The sequence below is a fragment of the Coniosporium apollinis genome (assembly GCF_000281105.1).
Source record: "Coniosporium apollinis CBS 100218 chromosome Unknown supercont1.15, whole genome shotgun sequence".
In the NCBI taxonomy this organism is placed as follows: domain Eukaryota; kingdom Fungi; phylum Ascomycota; class Dothideomycetes; genus Coniosporium; species Coniosporium apollinis.
In genome coordinates, this window is record NW_006913277.1 from 157,051 (window position 1) to 174,732 (window position 17,682).

General features: G+C 53.4%; 5 protein-coding genes across 5 annotated transcripts; 1 reads left to right on the forward strand and 4 right to left on the reverse strand.

Moving 5' to 3' along the window:
• Window positions 1-951: 951 nt before the first annotated feature.
• W97_03619 (uncharacterized protein) lies at window positions 952-3,239 on the reverse strand (the record flags this gene model as incomplete). Its single annotated transcript, XM_007781515.1, has 3 exons — window positions 952-1,419; window positions 1,645-2,658; window positions 2,907-3,239. The coding sequence occupies 3 exons, from the start codon at window positions 3,237-3,239 to the stop codon at window positions 952-954; spliced, it is 1,815 nt and encodes a 604-aa protein (XP_007779705.1).
• Window positions 3,240-5,748: 2,509 nt separating this feature from the next.
• W97_03620 (uncharacterized protein) lies at window positions 5,749-7,635 on the reverse strand (the record flags this gene model as incomplete). Its single annotated transcript, XM_007781516.1, has 1 exon — window positions 5,749-7,635. One exon carries the CDS (start codon window positions 7,633-7,635, stop codon window positions 5,749-5,751), a length of 1,887 nt encoding a protein of 628 aa, XP_007779706.1.
• Window positions 7,636-13,807: 6,172 nt separating this feature from the next.
• W97_03621 (uncharacterized protein) lies at window positions 13,808-14,187 on the forward strand (the record flags this gene model as incomplete). The annotated part of the gene is made up of 2 exons (XM_007781517.1): window positions 13,808-13,915; window positions 14,023-14,187. The coding sequence occupies 2 exons, from the start codon at window positions 13,808-13,810 to the stop codon at window positions 14,185-14,187; spliced, it is 273 nt and encodes a 90-aa protein (XP_007779707.1).
• Window positions 14,188-15,159: 972 nt separating this feature from the next.
• Window positions 15,160-15,665, reverse strand: W97_03622 (uncharacterized protein; the record flags this gene model as incomplete). Its single annotated transcript, XM_007781518.1, has 2 exons — window positions 15,160-15,392; window positions 15,470-15,665. 2 exons carry the CDS (start codon window positions 15,663-15,665, stop codon window positions 15,160-15,162), a joined length of 429 nt encoding a protein of 142 aa, XP_007779708.1.
• A 1,158-nt stretch (window positions 15,666-16,823) lies between these two features.
• W97_03623 (uncharacterized protein) lies at window positions 16,824-17,628 on the reverse strand (the record flags this gene model as incomplete). The annotated part of the gene is made up of 5 exons (XM_007781519.1): window positions 16,824-17,019; window positions 17,081-17,175; window positions 17,231-17,318; window positions 17,378-17,413; window positions 17,462-17,628. 5 exons carry the CDS (start codon window positions 17,626-17,628, stop codon window positions 16,824-16,826), a joined length of 582 nt encoding a protein of 193 aa, XP_007779709.1.
• Window positions 17,629-17,682: the final 54 nt, after the last annotated feature.

Here is a 17,682-nt window from a genome sequence, read left to right on the forward strand (position 1 = left end):
TCAGGAATGCGGAGGTTGGAGACATTTGATTGACTACAGAGCCGATGAACAGAGTGCAAGGATGGACGTTCGCTAATTGTGGTCCTGTATACAACAGGCTATGGGATCCTGCTTCCGTGGCTCTCACAACAAAGGTCACGACAGAGGAAGCCCTTAGATGGTGCACCACACAAAAACGTTGACGGAAGTGGGAATGCCCCGTTCAGAGCGCTTGAAACAGCCCGAGCACGAAACTTCCTTTCGCAAAGATACACGCCAGGAAATCCTTCTTCTGGACAAAAATGCAAAAACATACAGCAGTAGGTATTCGCTAGTGGTCACCCACCTAACTACTAATCTACCGATTCAAAGCTTATGTAATGGCAGAGCGAACGGGATGCCCAGTATTCTTTGATCTATGGCCGTATGTGAAAGTTTTGAGTGCAATGAAAATAAATATACTGAAATCGCGATGCGGTGGTCGCGCGTAAAGACTTTTGCGACCGCGCAGAAAGTGCCCGTGGTTGCGGCGGTGGGTTCTGTCGGCCCAGAACTCTATGCAACTTCATGACAATAGTAACGTTCAACCCCCAAAAATTCCCGTTGCAAGAGCGGGTAATGATTGATTGCGATAATATAATTTGACAATGACGGGCTACGATTATGGACTTCGGAGTAAGCTACATACAAGAACAGCTATGTAAATCTCCCACAAGACAGCAAAGTCTAGACACTCATTCAGCTGACATCCGGTACAAAGCTGGCTCCATGATGAACAGCAACAACGCACATTCGGTGCTCGTGGTCGTTCATCGCAGGCAAAGCGACGAATGAGACCCGTCATCTCGTAAGAAGCAGGCCGTAGCAGCGCCTCTGGATGCTACACAGCGTCTGGGCGATAGAACGTGAACACATTGACGCCAAGCAGCTCAATGCTCGCAGAAGTTGAACGTATCCTACAAGGCCATCAGCTCAACACACGAAAGACCAGACGTCGAGTCCTTCTACCTTCTCGTACTCATCGTTGACTCCATGATCAATCACCGCCCTCTCCGCCATCAACCTCAACCTTTCCTCTTTCGCCTCTTCGATTCCAATCGGGAAATCCACATAACTCATAACATGCCCCAACAGCTCCTCAGGCAGCCTTGCCAGCCTCGTGTCTTGTCTCCTCAGCTCGTGGGTCCACCAATCCTGTCGCTGTGGCGGCACATTGGCCGTTGATATGGTGCGAATGTGTGGATCTACGAGAAAGAGAGCCAGAATCTTGCGGTGACCGGGTTTGGTGGGGTCGGCGAGGCGGAAGGGGTTGACGCGGTGTTGGAGAACGTTGGGAAAGGTGAGGAGACGGCCTTGACGGGTGTTGATGAGGCCGACGGGCTGGACCGCGGCACCTTCATTCTCAATGCCGTAGAGCTGTTCGATGCCAACCCAGTCGCCCTGAGAGTGTAGTCAGAATGAGATGAATCATGAAGCAAGAGATGTCCACGCAAGATGATGAGTGAAGTGTTGCTCGTAGGCTTGGCAGGAACAGTACATGAGCGGCTCTCTGGCTGTGGTAGACTATAACCAAACATTGTTGTTTGCGGGATTGCTCGAGCAACAGTTCCGGCATTGCGCACTTGGAAGACCTCTGTCGTGACACTTTTCTGGAGATCAGCTTACCTGGTTTGGCTTCATAAGCATTTCCTCTGGATCGACACGTTGCCGGAAGGCAAGGAAGCTCTCAGTGATATTCACGGAATCGTAGTAGTAGATAGCCGTGGCACAAATATGTTCGTTCAGAGCACCCTCCACGTGCCACGAGCCGCCTTTGTACTCTGTCCCCGGTGTCAGATGTATGTTGGCTAGCTTTACGATGACCTGAAGGCCTTGTTTCCTGAATTGTTGTCTTAGATTGACCGGACAATCCGGAATTGAGGTGTAACGGTTGGTGTATTCCACGGGCTCTGGCTGGATGAGCACGCGGTTGGTCATCTCCCAGTCGTGCTCGAGTTCCCAAAAGTAGTCGTCATCGGAGGGCGGATCGTCGTCCTGAGGGGGACGTGAACGTCCCAGTGGATACTCCCATTCGTCGTGGTCCACATTAATTCGCAGCCTTGGATGAAAACGCGTTAGTGTTTCATCCCATAATGGGATCGTCTTTGTGATGAACTGTTCGATAACACCATAGAGACCCGCATGCTGTATAGGGTGCAAGTTATTGATGTAGCTGGAAATCTTGACACCATCGTCTGCGGTGAAATGAACATCACAGGGCAGCCACTGGAATTGGTTCGACCAAAAATTTGGTGAATCATCGGAGGCATTAAGCCACGGCACGTTGCTCGGCGGCCAGTTTAGATCGTCGTCATTGTCAGGGACGACTTCACCACTACCGCAACGCTCCAAACAATCTGCGAGCCCTACTCGGGCTTTTGGTAGTATCCGAGATCTCCCATAGATCAGAGGAAATAAGGATGGGTGCACCAGATCAAGGACCTTCCCGTCAGATCCTGGGTGCCAGTCCTTTTCGTTCTCCGGAACGTCCTCCAGAGGCAGAATTGCGGAGCGAAGCGTTTCTTGGAGTTCAGGCGGAATGATGTTGTCAGATTTGACTACAGCGGCCTGAGTGTCCAGAACAGCCACCATACCAGTCTCTTGAAACCGTTTGGCTTTGTCTCGAAGCTCGAGAACGCACTGCGTCGATGGTCAGCTTGATCTCCACAGTCTGCGTAGCTCAGGCGCCGCAATGAGTCCGTCGACGCCAAGAAACGCCTGCTTTGACAGTGATGTATAGAAGACCAACCGAAGGTGGTTCTCCTTGATACGGAGCAACAAACGTCCACAGCACTGACATAGACCACTTGCTCTGTAGGTCAAGGCATTGATAAAGGAATAGTACTGGGAATGCCAACTTTCGACCCTGCTGTGCCGTAAATACTCACAAAATCAAACATCTTCTCGGAGAAATCAGCCCCATGCGCCGCACTCTCCAGCCGCCACTTCTGGACGATGCCTTCATCAAAGACCTTTCGATCCCAGTCCGGTTTGTCAGTGATCAGGTTGATAAACTCGAGCATTGTCCGTTCCCTAACCGTCACACCCTCGACGGCCCAGTCTGAAATGGCATTCGGAAACCGAGTGCGGCCGTTACCACGGTCCTTCCATTGGCGAGGCATGTCCGTCAACGGGAGACCAAAGCCTGGAAGTTTGTTCCAGCTGTCCCGCCTGAGAGGCCCGGGGAGCGTCGCTGGCGTCGTTGACGCTTGATTGGCCATTCTTGAGACGGAATGTACGTGACACCGGAAAAGGATGCAATTAACGAGCTGTAGAAGAAGCACAGAGAAAGCAAAACAAAACCACTCGAATAGAAAGGTGTAAGCTTCGCACGACAAGTGATCGGTGAAGTTAAGATGCCGGCCAACGTCGAAGGCCATGCGCTTATGAAGTATTTCGAATGGAAGGCAGCATTCTTATGCTCTTATAGCTACTGCTACTGCCGTGACTGCAGCCCTTTCAACGCACCCAGGCAGCCAGCCGGTTCGTGAATTGACGTTAGGCAACCGTACACATTCGAGGTTGATGAAGTCGTTGGCTCGGTCAGAGTTGAAGATCACGCCGTCGCGTCGCTACGCGAGGCGCAACGCATCAAGCGCGTCAAACTCGCGTATCCCTCCCGCTACTTCACGAAACTCAAGGTCACAACAATCCCCATGTTTCTCTTGTAAATGGACACACTCACTGGAGCTAGGAGGGAGTAATATGAGGAGTGTGTTGTAACAATTCTATCGGGTACTGTCAAATAACAAACCTACGCATCTTACTTGCCGTCCTGTGAAGCTTGCTCATAGTACAAACCCGCCTTATCTCAACGCAGCTCAACCTACATAGCGTTCTGAAGACAATACTCACGTGAATAGTATCGGCGGATAACATCAGGACCTCGAACTTTCGGACGTAATGTCTATTTACTGCCAATATATCCCCTCCAAACCACGCTCTCCCCTTCATCCTCCATCTTCCCTCCCTTCGTCAAAAGCACTCCCGCCAGCTCCAACAAGCCCAGCACCCACACAAGCTCCATCTCACCTTCGTCCGCATCCGCATATGTCTACCACAGAGCACTGGGCGGGTCGGTGCCGTATGCTGCGCCGTGGAGCCTCGCCGCGGTTCAAGACGTAGGCGCGAAGGGGTATGGAGAGAAGGGGAAAGGGGAGAACGAGAAGAAGAGGAGCGATGAGGGAGGTGCCTAAGGCAGACGCGATACTCGGGAAAGCACCTCGAAGCAGAGGCGGATCAGGATGCCGAGACATGCGTTGAAGAGGGTGCGGGTGCTGAGGGATGATCCTGGGGCCGAAATCGCAAGAAGGCCGCACAGACCGGTTCGGCACGGCGAGGGGCGAGACTGCTGTTGTGGCGTCAAGGGTGGTGTTGCGTGGAGCTGAAACGCGGGGTGGTGGGGCATGTCGTTTTCGGAGTTGCATGGAGCTGCATGGTCTGCATGCGCAGCGTGGTGAGGCACATGGTGGACGAACTCTAATCTTCCCATGTGGAAAGAGCGGTCAAGACGAGGTGTTTGCAGGATGCTGCGCTAGGTAAATGGTTCGTTCACGCGTGCGACAGTGTTGAGCGTGAGAGATTCAAGGCGGAGCCAATGGCTTCAGCTTTGGATAGTGAGGACTGATTGAGTTGTCAGAATGTTTTTGGATTGATGTTTTTATCCATCTTCACAACCAGTCTCTACCCGCACCATCTTGATAGACCCCAAGAACAAACCCCACGCCATTAAAAGTCAAGTAATGCAAGCCTCGGAGCAGGTGAATATCTCTACTCGGCAAGCACCAACAGAATGCAAGTACGGCGGTAAGCTGAGCTTGACCGCCGACGATATGTACCGCATCACTGAGCCGAGCAAAAGAACGGCAGTGAACCCAAGCAAACTCAGCAACCAGCAACTTTTTTGACCCTTAGTCCGAAGGGTGCATTCCACAGAGGGCGCCATAAGCCGCATCTGAGAGGAGAGCACAACTGAGAAAAGCAGAAGCAGAGAGGAAGCTGCACAAACTACACACCGGTCTATTAACAGGGACGACGAGCCTAATGGGAGACAACAGAAGGCGCCACCCGTTCCCCCAACGCCAAAACTAATGACATGCAAGAAGTCGGAACCAGAAATGCAAGAAACCCGGCTGAAATGCGAGCAATGAAGACGCAGAACCAGGCAAGCAGGCCACAAGAGTAAACCATAGGTTTCTGAGGCGCGAGGATAATGGATAGGACCGATGGTAGCAGCCGATAGACACATCAGGCATCTCATAATACCATGATCGTAGGGTAAAGAAGATTCGTTATTTCGTACCAGTGATGCGAAGGGCAAGAACAGTCGAATGTGTACGTCACCTTGCCTCGAAAGCTAACCACTGATCGCAGTAGGCGTTTGAGACTCGGAGAACATGCTGTTGTGTGTGTTTTGATGGTTGTAGGGATAACCGAAAGATGCTGGAGAAGTAGCCCGGAACCCGATATCGGAACCAGTCAGGGGGCCAGGAGAGGCTGAGCGGGAGAGAAATGGGCTGATGCTGCGGCTAGAACCCTGGGAGTCGTGGGCCCCATCCAGCGGCGCACCTTCCTTCTGAAAGTTGGGGCTGCTCGAACCGGAACCCCCGTTGCTGGAAGGAGAAGAGTCAGAGTCATTGTCGAGCGGGCTTTCCGGTTGAGGCTTTGGAGATGAGACCTGCGGCGAGTTCTTTCCAGTACCGAACTGCGTGGCCAATCAGTATTGCAGGATCAGGCAAGCTGGCCTGGACGTGAGGGACGTACGAAACAATATTTCTGGATCAACTCCTTGTACTGGTCAGACTTCAGGTCGGGCTTGTCCGACGCCAGTGCAGAAGGCGGCGGAGTATTATCCATTGAAGCAGGATCAGCCGGCTGAGCCAAGCTGTTTGGCATGTTGTCAAAGTAACCTCGCTTGGGCTTCGGAGCCGCGTTCAGCTTCAGGCCGCTCCGCTCGCCAAGAGTAGATTGGGCCTGAGTGAGAGCAGCCGACAGAGAAGCGCCAAAGTCGTATCTGGATGAGAACGCCTGGTTGGGACCGGTCGTGCCATTTGGTGCCGATCCGGGGAATAGACTGCCTCTCTTGTTCCTGTTGTTCTTGAGCCTGATAGAGGTGTTGGGTGACTCGCCGAGAATTGACCTGGTTGAGCCAAAGTCGTACCTCGAATCCCAGCCATCGCCGCCGAAGTCATCCTCAAATGAGGCTGGTGCCGTGCGCTGTCGGGAAGGTGGGGAATGTCGGCTCCGTGGAATGGCTCCCAATGTGCCGGCCACAGGCCCTTGCTTCGCACCCTTCCTCGGCCTCGTCTTCTTAACAAAGTCAATCTGGAAGTTGGTGAATGCATTGTTGTCCCAGTACTCCTGTCCGTTGACGTTGTAGCGTACGCAGAGCAGCATTGTCTTCGATTCCAGATGAGCTAGATCGCTGAGCCTGATGCTGAAGTTGAATCGATCGTAACCATCGTTGGGCTCCTTCTTCCTCACGTCGTTGTTGAACTCAGCGACAACTTCGGACGTTGTCTTCCAGTAGTCCAGCGTGAACCGGGCAACAACCAGTTTCTGAAAGGCAAGGTTCGCAACAGCGACATTGCCGATCAAGCTCTTGTTATCAGCCGACAAGAAAATCCGCTCGACCCTCACAGGCATGGACTTCCTTTCATAGGTCTCTACTGGGAAGTTGGCCAGACGAATCTCCCATTCGACAACTTTGGACGCGTGGCCGTCATCGTATCCAAAGGGGTACTCGGACTCGCTGTCATACGTTTCCACTGGTGATGAACCAGCGCTGACAGCAATAGGCCGATCGACCTGTAGAAAGTGTCGCACCTGCTCAATATCCTCGTTGAAGTGGACAGCTTTGTTGTACGTCGGTGTACCGGGCATGCTGGACGGCCGTCGACGCGATGGGGGTCGAAGAGCAGGCTTGACCAGCTCACCAGACTTCTTGCGGAGTAAAGGCGGCTTGGAGTTGTCCGAATCATCGTCATCATCGCTATCGTCAGTCGTTTGTACTGGCGACTCGTGGATGTTGGTGTGTGTCGTCAGTGTAGTTAGCTCGCTCGCGGATCTAGAGTGAGATATCTTCCGAGCTTCGGGCGTGAGTGCTGGTCCCAACGTTGGCGTTGACTCCGGCACTGACGAAGTGGCAGCGACGGTCTTCGCCTCGTCCTCGCCACGCACGGGAGAGTGTCCACGCTTCACCTCGATGTTGTTGTGCAAGTTCCTTTGCAGTTCCTCTAGCTGCCGCCCTCGCTCTTCCGTGTCGGAGCCTTCTGCCGAGTCCGGCGGTGTGGTGATGGCGCCTGGAGGGATCAATTGGGTGCTCACAGGAGGAGGGGACTGGCGAACGCTACCATTGGATGAGGACGCTTTGTTCGAGGGACCCTCCGAAGACGACTTCATATCCTCCGAGTTGCCATTATTCTGTGGGAGAGATGGGCTGCGACGGTGTTTCGACAGATAGGACGTCGACGACACTGACCGGGGCAGGACAGGCCGTTGGGCGAGGCTCGGCGACAGGCCGGGCTTCTCGCTGGCGTATGAATGTGTTCGACTGAGGGTGGGGCTGTTCGGGCTTGAGGTAGCAGGAGACCGTTGGGCGGGCGGAGTGTAAGGCATCCCAGTGGCCGTTGCGGTTATGGAGGAGAAATAGGCAGCGCTTGGGAGGTCAAGTGCATTAGAAGAAAACGACTAGTTGATTCTGCATCAAGGGTTGGTGGTCAGCCTTTGTTCTTTGAGCTGCACGGCGCAAAGGGTGAAGTGCCGCACCCCAACGCCCGTGAAGACGTCGAACAAGCGTGTGAGATGACTTACGGAATAAGGTGTGCTTGTGTGAGGCGCCTTTGTGACGGAGACGCCTGGAGAAGCTCGTGGTAGGTGAAGGACGCGGCCGCCGGAAGACACAACTAGTTAAAGCTGTGACGCCGAATCGAGCGAGGCGACGAACAACACCGAGGACGATACGCCGATGAATCTGACAATGATATGGGAGAACTCGTCGGTCTAGGAAGGAGAGGCCACGAGAATCCGGACAGGTGTGGAGGTTTCTGTCGGAGGAGCGTGCCTGCTGTGGTTGTGGTGGGCTGATACCGGATCAAGCCTCTGCCTCTGGTGATAAGCTCAACACCTAAAACCACCCGCTGTAAGATGAAGTCGTTCGACTCTGCACTCCGCACTGAGGGGATGCTCTGGGTAGTTATGAGCAGAGACGGATGTGGATGGTCGGAGAAAAGGTGGAGAGCTGTTGAGGAAGTGAGCGCCAGTGGTGCAGAGAAAGGTGAGGGCCGGAGGCTATTGGGGCGGCCGTTACAACAAACTCGGATGGAGGTGCCAGGATGGAGTGGAATAATCCTCGACAGATGGCCTGGGCGCAACGCACGTCCGCTCTAACCGTGTCTGAATGTCTGATGCACGAGCAAGAAGCGATCGAAGTGGCCTGGCTAGCGGCGGGACCAAGATTGGAGATTCCCCCCAACGGACCAGGGCATATGCTGGGGGGTTAACTGTGGACGGCTTAGGGTGGGCAAGCAGGGGCAGCTACGCGGCAGAGTGCGCGGCGTTCAGGTTGGGTCTCTGCGAGAGAGCAACCTCTGGGTGGGATCGGCCGTACCGTGGTGTACGAGCCGGTACAAAGAGAGTACTTCTCGGTCGCCGGCCGCTGGGGGCGGATGCCGGCGCGCTGACCGACGGGGTCCGAGGGATGTCTTATCAAAACAGCTTGAAGCACAACCTCAACTGGGCAGGATGTCGCGGCGGCCGGTACGTAGCTACATAGCGATGCTGCTGTGTGGTGCAAGAGGGCAAACCGCATCCTCATCAGGTGTTCGTCTGACATCACGACCGCAAACCTGCGTACTCGAGACAAGGCGTTGGCTGCCGTTTGCGTAGGCGGATGAGGTACATGCTACTCGAGCCACCACGTTGCCCATCTCACGGATTGAGGCTAGTGAGTACACGAGATTGCCAGAGGAGCCCGTCAAATATCGGCACCTTCTCTGCTTCTCCACGGAAACTCAACACTACGGCTCCACTCGACGACCCTTACCATGCGGCGAGTCTTGAGTCTCAGCTTCGCGCCCGCAAAAGCTCCAGGACGCGCGAGTGGCAATGCGCTGCTTGGAGGACCAGAATTTCTTCCCCCTCCCGCTCGCAGACGCCGCATTCCTCGCCTAAGGGCGGTCTATGGCATTGGCCAATCAGCTGCTGTGGTTCAAACAAAGTTCCAAGCCGCCGCGCAAACTTGGCCGCGCACGGTGCGACAGCTGCACGAGGTGTGGCCAAGGAGCCGCAAGCGAGCCACGACCGTTTTCGTGCTTGGTGTCCAAAACACCTGGAAGACAACCACTCCGGACAGTCGACGGGCGCAAAGCAACTCTCCGTGCACGCAACCCCAGCGATGATGGGCCTTGTAGTAGTAAGTAGTCCAGAGTTTCTAAACACGGACGCAGCCGCGATATGTACCCCTTAGCAATAGCGGTCGTACCGAGGGCGAGGACGCAGGTCCCACGATACCGCTTTGCAACATGAAACCTCAACGACGAGAGGATTGTATGATGCTTACTACAGGGCTGCGCTACACCACGGCGCCAATCGTTTTTTCGCTGGCATCTCACACCGTTGGAAACACCGGATCAGGGGGCAGAACTTTCCCCGCACTCTCGATATCAGCACGGCATCCAAGCCAATTGATTAGGTTTTGTGCGCTTCATTAATCTAGGACATTGCTTGCAGAGCGGCTGAGAAGCGTGGCAGCCGGCCGTGCTTTGATATCCACTTTCAAGTTTGAGAATGACCACTAGCAGTATCCGGAGACTGAGGATGCCGATGGCGCTTCGCTGTGGCTGAGCATCGCGCATGGCTCTTGTCTAAGATCCTGCAATCCGCGTCCACAATTGCAATCCGATGCGATGCCTTCTTTCATACAAGTCTGTTCATGGCTTGAAGCCATGTGCTGGAGAGGGGTTCTGGACCCGAGTTTGCCCAACCTTGCAAGGGGAGATCAGATACGAGTACATGCATTACCGCTTGAGTAAGCTACGCATGCAACAAAAACCACTCAGCTCGTATCCATTTGCTTACCTGCCTTTACTGATACAAACGAGGGGGCCCTCTCCGCTATGTCTTTCAGCTCTTTCAGCAAGGTCTATCCTCAGGCATGCTCTGCTGGCTTCGTGTAAGCAACCATGGCTCGCTATGAGACGGAGCGCCCATATGTGCAACAAAGGTCCTGGTACCAGCCCATACATCTCGAAATCCAGCCTCAAGCAAGGCTTTTCAAGCCATATCCAGTCAACAGTCCAGCTTGAGACGAATCAGCACCATGGGCTTTTCGCTAGCGCTTAGATATCTGAACCTCCATGGCAGAGAATGCCCGCAATTCTCTCACCGCCAACGCATATCATTTCAAAGCAGCCGGAGAACCGCCGATCCCCCACCAGTTGCTTCCCTCCCGGCGCTTGACGTGAAACGGCTAAGCCAACGCCCTAACGCCGTCTTAGCCGACCTCCAGGAGCATGAGGCGGACGCCTGCTCTCCTCCGATAGGGATCGTTCTATCAACGCCAAAAACGCCCATGAGCTGGTGCGTGCCTCAACAATGCAAGACTGCCGCCGTCAGCAACTTCCACAGTTGAGAAATTTCCTAGAGATCGAGCAAGCCGAGTAAGCACCGCATCTCAACACGCACGCGCTTGTCGCGTTCGAGGGTTTTGCCCGATGGAACTACTCACCAGCAAGCAAGCGCGGCGCTCGGAGTATTTATCATCAGAAAGCAGTCGTTGAAGATCCTCAACCAACCTCAAACACCATCCAAGCGCCCACTTCTAAGCGTTGAAGGCGAGTCTCATGCATGTGTTCCGAGAAGTTCAACACCACGTATCCGAGTCAGTTTCCCCACACTTTCCATATTCGAAGCATCGCATCACGAGTCAGAACGAGCAGAGTTGCTCTCCATCGAAGATGTCGCTTCACGAGGATAATCCCATCGGCGATGTTTACTCGATCCAGACATTGCTTCTCGCAAGAGCGACTCAAGTTCCAACGTTCACCATGCAGACGCACAGATCACGCTACATGACGAAAAACATCTCCAACATCCGCTTAGACGGCAGTTGCAAGAGTATCACGCCACGACCCGGACCTTGTTGTTCCATTGACCTACCTAGGATCTTGAAGACCCTTTCCTCAACTTGGGTCAGGCTCCAGCCCCCACTTTGGGACCTTAATCATATTTGCAGAGGTTCATCAGCTCACGCCATAAGTGTAGCGTAAAATATGCAGCGACTCAGCGAAGGACAGTTCAAGGTCGCCCAGCCGGATTAGCGTGGCAACTTTGGTACGCTTTAAATCCCTTCGGTCCTTTCCGCTTCGGCGGGACCCTTGCGTAAATCTAGAGTGAAAGAGATGCGAAGTCCCGTGTTGTGCTGCGGATTACGAGTCCGACTCCGAAGTTTGTTGGTTACCTAAGTATTCTCAATCACCTGTCTATTGCAGCACTATCTTGACGGCCTTGCTGCTTTGCGGCCTTGTTAATGAATTATTCGTTAGAACAAGCTGCGTCATGCTGGCATAGTCTGAGATCAATAGCCCACTACGGAGCTTTCCTGCACCTAGGCCATGCTAGAGTGTGAGAACACAGCATTGAGCTCGAGCTGCCAGCGCCTCAGGTACCGCAGTACCAGGCCGGCGGTTCGGAAGTACTTTGTATCGGAAATTTATTTCATGAGAGGGTCCCAGAAGACAGCCTGCATCACGATCGCGATGACTTCTCATTAAGCACGACAGCACTAGTCAAGAGCTGCAGTAATTGTCTCGCCACTTCTTGGGACCTCCTATGGGCCATCAAATCAGCAAAGGCGCCAGTTCCAGAATTTCCAGTGCTCCTGTGGGGTTCATCGAGGTTTCGTGCGACGGGTGATGCGTTCGTGACATCGTCCGAGATCGTGCGTTGCAACGCGCAGACTGAGCCTCGCTTGATGTCGTGCAGCTTCAGCTGGCGGCGAAGGCCGACACTGACATGGTATGTCCGGACAATTTCATGCCGCCATGCCCAAGCTTTGCGGAGAGTTGGGGTGCAGATGGTTCGGAGTTGCTACCCATAGGTCGACGTGACGTGGAGAGCATGAAGCGGCTGGTGGAGCGGCATGCTGTTGATCTCATCATGATCTGTGGGTGTGTCGCCGAATGATGGTGCGCGGAGGCTCCTTAGACATGTTGCGGGCCTTCACAAGAGAAGCAGACGGTCCAGACACAAGCTGCCAGAGTCGAGTGTCATCTGGCAAGAACCGTCGAATTCGTATCGAACCCTGAGCGCTATCCATGGTTGCCGCGGTCCGTAGTGCGGACGGACCGTCGAAAGTTAGAAGGATATCCATGGACGGTGCGGCTGCAGCACTTCCAGTACGGAGAGCGCTCCTACCCTCTTATCTCTGATTTGATTTGGTAATGCACAGTCTCGAATGGAGTACTCTTATTTCCAGAATAGCCGAGGAAGCTTAGGGAGGACGCTAAGCGCCCGCCGTGCATAAGAGACCTCTCTCAACAAAAATAATCAAAGCAGACGGGGTCTGCATCGAGAGGACCCACAGTATTTAGAGTATTGCTAGAAATCGGATGAGGTGGAGTCCGGCGGGGATGTCCATGGGAGGCGAGAACAAAAAGTCCCGCTTCGAGCCGCTGGATGCAACTCCGTTCACGACGGTGGAATGAAATGTGGATCCTGACTTACATTTGACGGCGGCTTCACGTCCTCGACATCAAACCTCAGCGAAGACTCTCGAATTTGGCACGGGTGGTGTGGGTGGCTGCGGGTAAATCATGCCGTATTGAGGAGGAGAGACGGTTTGGGCGCAGCATTAAACCCCGGTGGCTTGCGCCATGCAGCGCCCTGCATCTGTTCGAGGCCAGGGTGGTTGCGAAATATCAGAATCCTTGACATGTGAAGGCCTCAGGGACTGGACCACACGAAGCAGAGACGATCACCTTGACACCGTTTTGGCGCCGTCCAAAGCGGCAGAGGGATGATCCCACTGCAGGACTGCAGGGTCCGAAGATCAGCGACGTCTTGAGCAGCAAGAGATGCTTGTTTGCCTTCGATCGCGACGTTAATTGTACGAAGGGAATCGCGGGGCTCCAGAAGCGCTGTCCGCGCCATCCCATGTCTGGATCCTCCTGTGGAGACTGGGGATGTTGAGAATGATACGCGCGACCCTCTTTTTCGAAGACTTGCTGTTGGGTGATGAAGCGGTGACTTCGAGGTACTTTGAGGCACACGAGCTACATTACAAGCTTCCCCAGATTCGGCCTCCGCGTTAACTTTCGGACGGAATGACGCCGATCCAACGACGGGGTGAAAATTTGCAGTGAGGTACAAAGGTACTTCTCGGAGAGAGGAAAATCGAGAATCCGGTCAGTACACGTGACTGCTGACAGCGCGCCGTGGCTGATTGGAGCACGCGAGCCTCTGCACGATGATGTTTGAGGCTTCGAGCTCGAGCTGTTGCTGCTGCTGTCGGGCTTGAGGTTGAGCAAACACCGCAAGAGTTTCTCCAACAGCTGTGAGTGCCGGAAAGCTTCAAACGCACCGAGTTACAGCTAGAACATACGATTTAACACAGCTGCGTAGAGGCACGATGGCATCTTCACGAGGGCTATACCGACTCACAACTGCTCTTTCGCATCATCACTTCCCGCGAGTTGCTTCAATTGAAGCCGCAAGATCCTCCCCTTCCTCCAGAGTATACTCCGCGCAGCAATGGCAACTGGCAAACAACCTCCATGCATCTAGCCGAGCGATGTCCGGCGAAGCAAGCGGCGGGCCACAACCACAAGATTACTACTCGGAAGGCGAACTACACATATTCAAGAAGCTAAAAGAGCAACTCGCGCCGGTCAAGCTGGAGGTACGACGTCGCTCGGTTCGAACACGCAGTTCTCAGACGGAAACCCGACGCAACGGTCGCACACCCCTTACGTAAAAGATAGGCTAATACTAGGTGTTGGTACGCAGGTACAAGACATTAGTGGTGGCTGCGGTTCGATGTACGCTCTAGATATAGTGTCTCCGAAGTTCAAGGGCCTACCGGTGATCAAACAACATAGGCTTGTAAATCAGGTGCTGGCGGACGAAATTAAGAATTGGCATGGCGTACAGCTGAAGACCAAGGCAGCGTAACCGAATCTGCATCGAACTGTCCAGGTTTCAAAACTCGATTGACACAAGAGATCCCAAGCGGTGCCTGAAAATTCCCTTAGCAGTTCCCCGGAAAGCAGCCAAGCATGTTCTCCGAGAACTCGATAGCAAACACATTTCATTCCGCTACGTCATGTCTCAGGCTTGGATTCGATGCGCATAATAGCTCTCACGCCACCATACATGAATGTCGGCTTCTTGTATCGGTCGCGGTCGAGCATTATGTCCGTCCTTCATTCCTACAGTACTGAGAAGACGGATGCTGATGTTGGGCGGCAGGTGGGTAAGCCTCGAAAGCTTCTAAGTCACTTGATGCGGAGTTTCAATCAAATTGAAATTGCCTTCATACGGTATAGGGAATGTCAAGTTGTATCTATATGATCTATGTAGGGTTGTCGAAGCTGAAATACTTGGTTACGTCCTCAGTGTTCTTGCAATGTATTACTCATCAAAGTCTCAAGATACCTCTAAAATTAATGTTATTTGTCATATCGACTTAGTCCACATTGCTCTCCACTACATGATTTGGAAGTCCAAGCCAACCGTAACTCTATGTCAAGTATATTTACTTCGGCCGTCACCCGAAAGAATTCGTCGGCATGGCTATGATACCTGTATTCCAATACGGAACACCTAAGGCATTACAGCACGAGAAACATGACAAACCACCTCTCGTCTACCCACCCCTCCATCGGCTGTGATGTCATACATAGTCTCATGACAGCGCGCCGGCTTGTCATCTGTCAGGCGAACTCTTATACAGGAAAGCAACATATCCGTCCAGAGTTGAAGTTTCGTACTCGATACGTCCGCCGGCAGACAACCGAAACCAATCTCGATACAATCACGCCCACTGTATCAGCATTGTCATTGACATTCCCATAGACGTCAGCCATAGCGTACAAACGAAAGCTCGAGCTGACAACCCTGCCCAACCGCCGCTGAAGTCACGGCTCAATAGTCGATGGTGCAATACAGATCTCCCGTAGCACTGGTGCACTCCACCCTCGCATTTTCCTCGATCCTCGTATACCGATCAGCGAACACTCTAATCGGCTGACATTCCCCCGGAAACAGCACAGAGTAGTAAGCGCTGTGACCAACTTGGGGGGTGAACGTAAAGGCGCGCGGGTTGCCGCCGCCCTGGCACTCGGAGAAGATCTCTCCAGGCAGGAAATCTGTTTCGCCTGAAGCCGGTGTCATTGACAAGATCTTGGAGAGACCATACTGCAAGTTTGAAAGGACCAAGCCGGCAAACACTTACCACGGCATTGACCGCCAATTGGGTCGACGTAGGAGCCGCCGCCGTAATTCCAGATAGAGCAGAAGTTGCCGGGGAAGCCTTGCATGTTTGCTGTTGCCCGTAAGGTGAAGTTGCTGTTGTTGAGGATTGGGGGGCAGGTCTGGGAGAAGGCGGGCACTGAAACAATTGAGAGAGCTATGAAGGTAATGGGCTTCATTTTGGTGTAGTTTTCAAGCGCAACGTAACTGGTTGTAGACTTAAAATCAACTATTGTACATTCCAGAGACTTCTGGAGGCTTGAAGACTGCTTCTTATCGTCTTTACCCCGCCTTTGAGGCTATATTGATTCTCTGTATAAGATTTCCTTTGGGGAAACGTCGGTGCTGTGCAAGCTTCCGAGTGGTTGCTGCGGAATTCATCATGCCCTATCCCGTATGCTGTGCGATTTGCACGATCTCCATCATCACTTGACCTGTAACACCTCAGAAAGGCTACAGGAATCGAAGTCCATACAGAATGTGCACGATAGAAGCGGTCCAGAAATTGTCCTATTAATAGCCCGAGCCGCGTGATCGAGGTGCGGGAGATCGGCAAGACCTCCCGCTCGATCTCCAACGTCATTCCGTGCAACCTTCCAAGGTCAAATGGAACCGACAGCGTTAAGCGCATCGCGTATGCGAGACTATCGGCACTTTAAAGCCTAGCTACACCGTGTATGGAGAGGATCCGGCTACCCCAAGCGACAGGAAGAGCCACATTTTCCTTCGACAACCAATGATGATAACTGTAAACGTAGAGGAAGGTAGATCAGTCATGTATCCGAGGTTTCAATAGCGTCGTGGCGCCTCGTGTCTTCCCGCTGTCTTTCTTCCTTTCCTTGCTCAGAGTCATGGACTCGCGGATACGAACATGGCGGAAGCACGTCCGTGACGAATGGAGCCGTCATGAACACGATCTTCAGCACCATGTCGAGCTCCTGGAGTTGCTGGAACAGCGCTTCGGCCTGGCTGCTGTCAAACGTTGTTTGTATCTCTCCTTCCTATCACGCCGCCCAGCTTCATCTCCGTGAACGAAACCCGACGAAGACCCTTGACAGGCAGGTACTACACCGGTATGCTAGGCGAAAACAACGTCGCGTTCAATCCAGTGTATCTTCAAACTTCCATTTGAGGGCAATTGTATTATATGTCTCGTATATCCGTCTCAGTATTCAGCGCCGTCAAAAGCGCAACCCACAACTCCGCGCCACCAGCGAACCGCTTGGCCGTCACAAGACACACAAAGGAGCGGCACGACTACAGGTCTTTTGCTTAACGAACGTAGCTCCACCACCGCGGGCATTCAACCTGGCCAACATTCTCCGCCTCAACACTTCTTACGCGTCAAAGAACAACTTAGCCTTGCCGTCCTCAACATCCCGCCCGAGCAGATTGGTCAAGTTCCGGCACTTGCTCGCAACGCAAGACAGACCCTGGCAGCAGGCAAGGACCAATCCATCATTTCGAATGCAGCCGGAGTATTCCCTGACACATTCAGGAGCCGGGACCTGCTTGAGCTGGCCGTTCGAGCAGCTGCGATTGTTAGTGGTCCGTTGAACGTGTGGGAAGGAGGTTCCGAAAGCAGGATATGTACCTGTATTGGGAGGGTGAGTAGCATGCTTGGCCGCAGCGTTGGTAGGCTATTCCGCCGGTGATGGGGCAGAGGAAGTTGCTGTTGTAGCAGACATACTGCAGCGGCAAGTTAGTAGCTTGAACCGCGAACATGACAACGTAGAGTACAGACTTTGGATGGGTAGTAAGGCGCCGTGCCGCACTGCTGGGTCCTTTCCGGGACGCTCCAGTCGATGAGGACGAGCTTGTTGTTCGGGCAACTGGAAACGTTAGCAGGGGAACGGATGTACGGCTATGTGGCCGATGTAGATGAACTTACGTATACATGTTGTGGTTGTAGCATGCGTCGCCGCATCTTGTTTTGGTCAGCACTGTCGACTGCCCGGCATGAAGGAGAAAGTACCTCAGATATGCGAGACCATTGACCTTGGGGCAGAGGAATACTCCATCGAAGCAGGTGTACTGCGATGGATAGTACGGAGCGGTTCCACAGGTGAAGGTATCTTCAGCTGCAACGGCCTGGAAGACAGCAACAAGAGCAGTTACGAGAACGAATGTGAAGCGAGCCATTGCTTGTAGTTGGTCTTCAGTTTCTAGCTTTGATCTATCAGATCTTGAATTGAG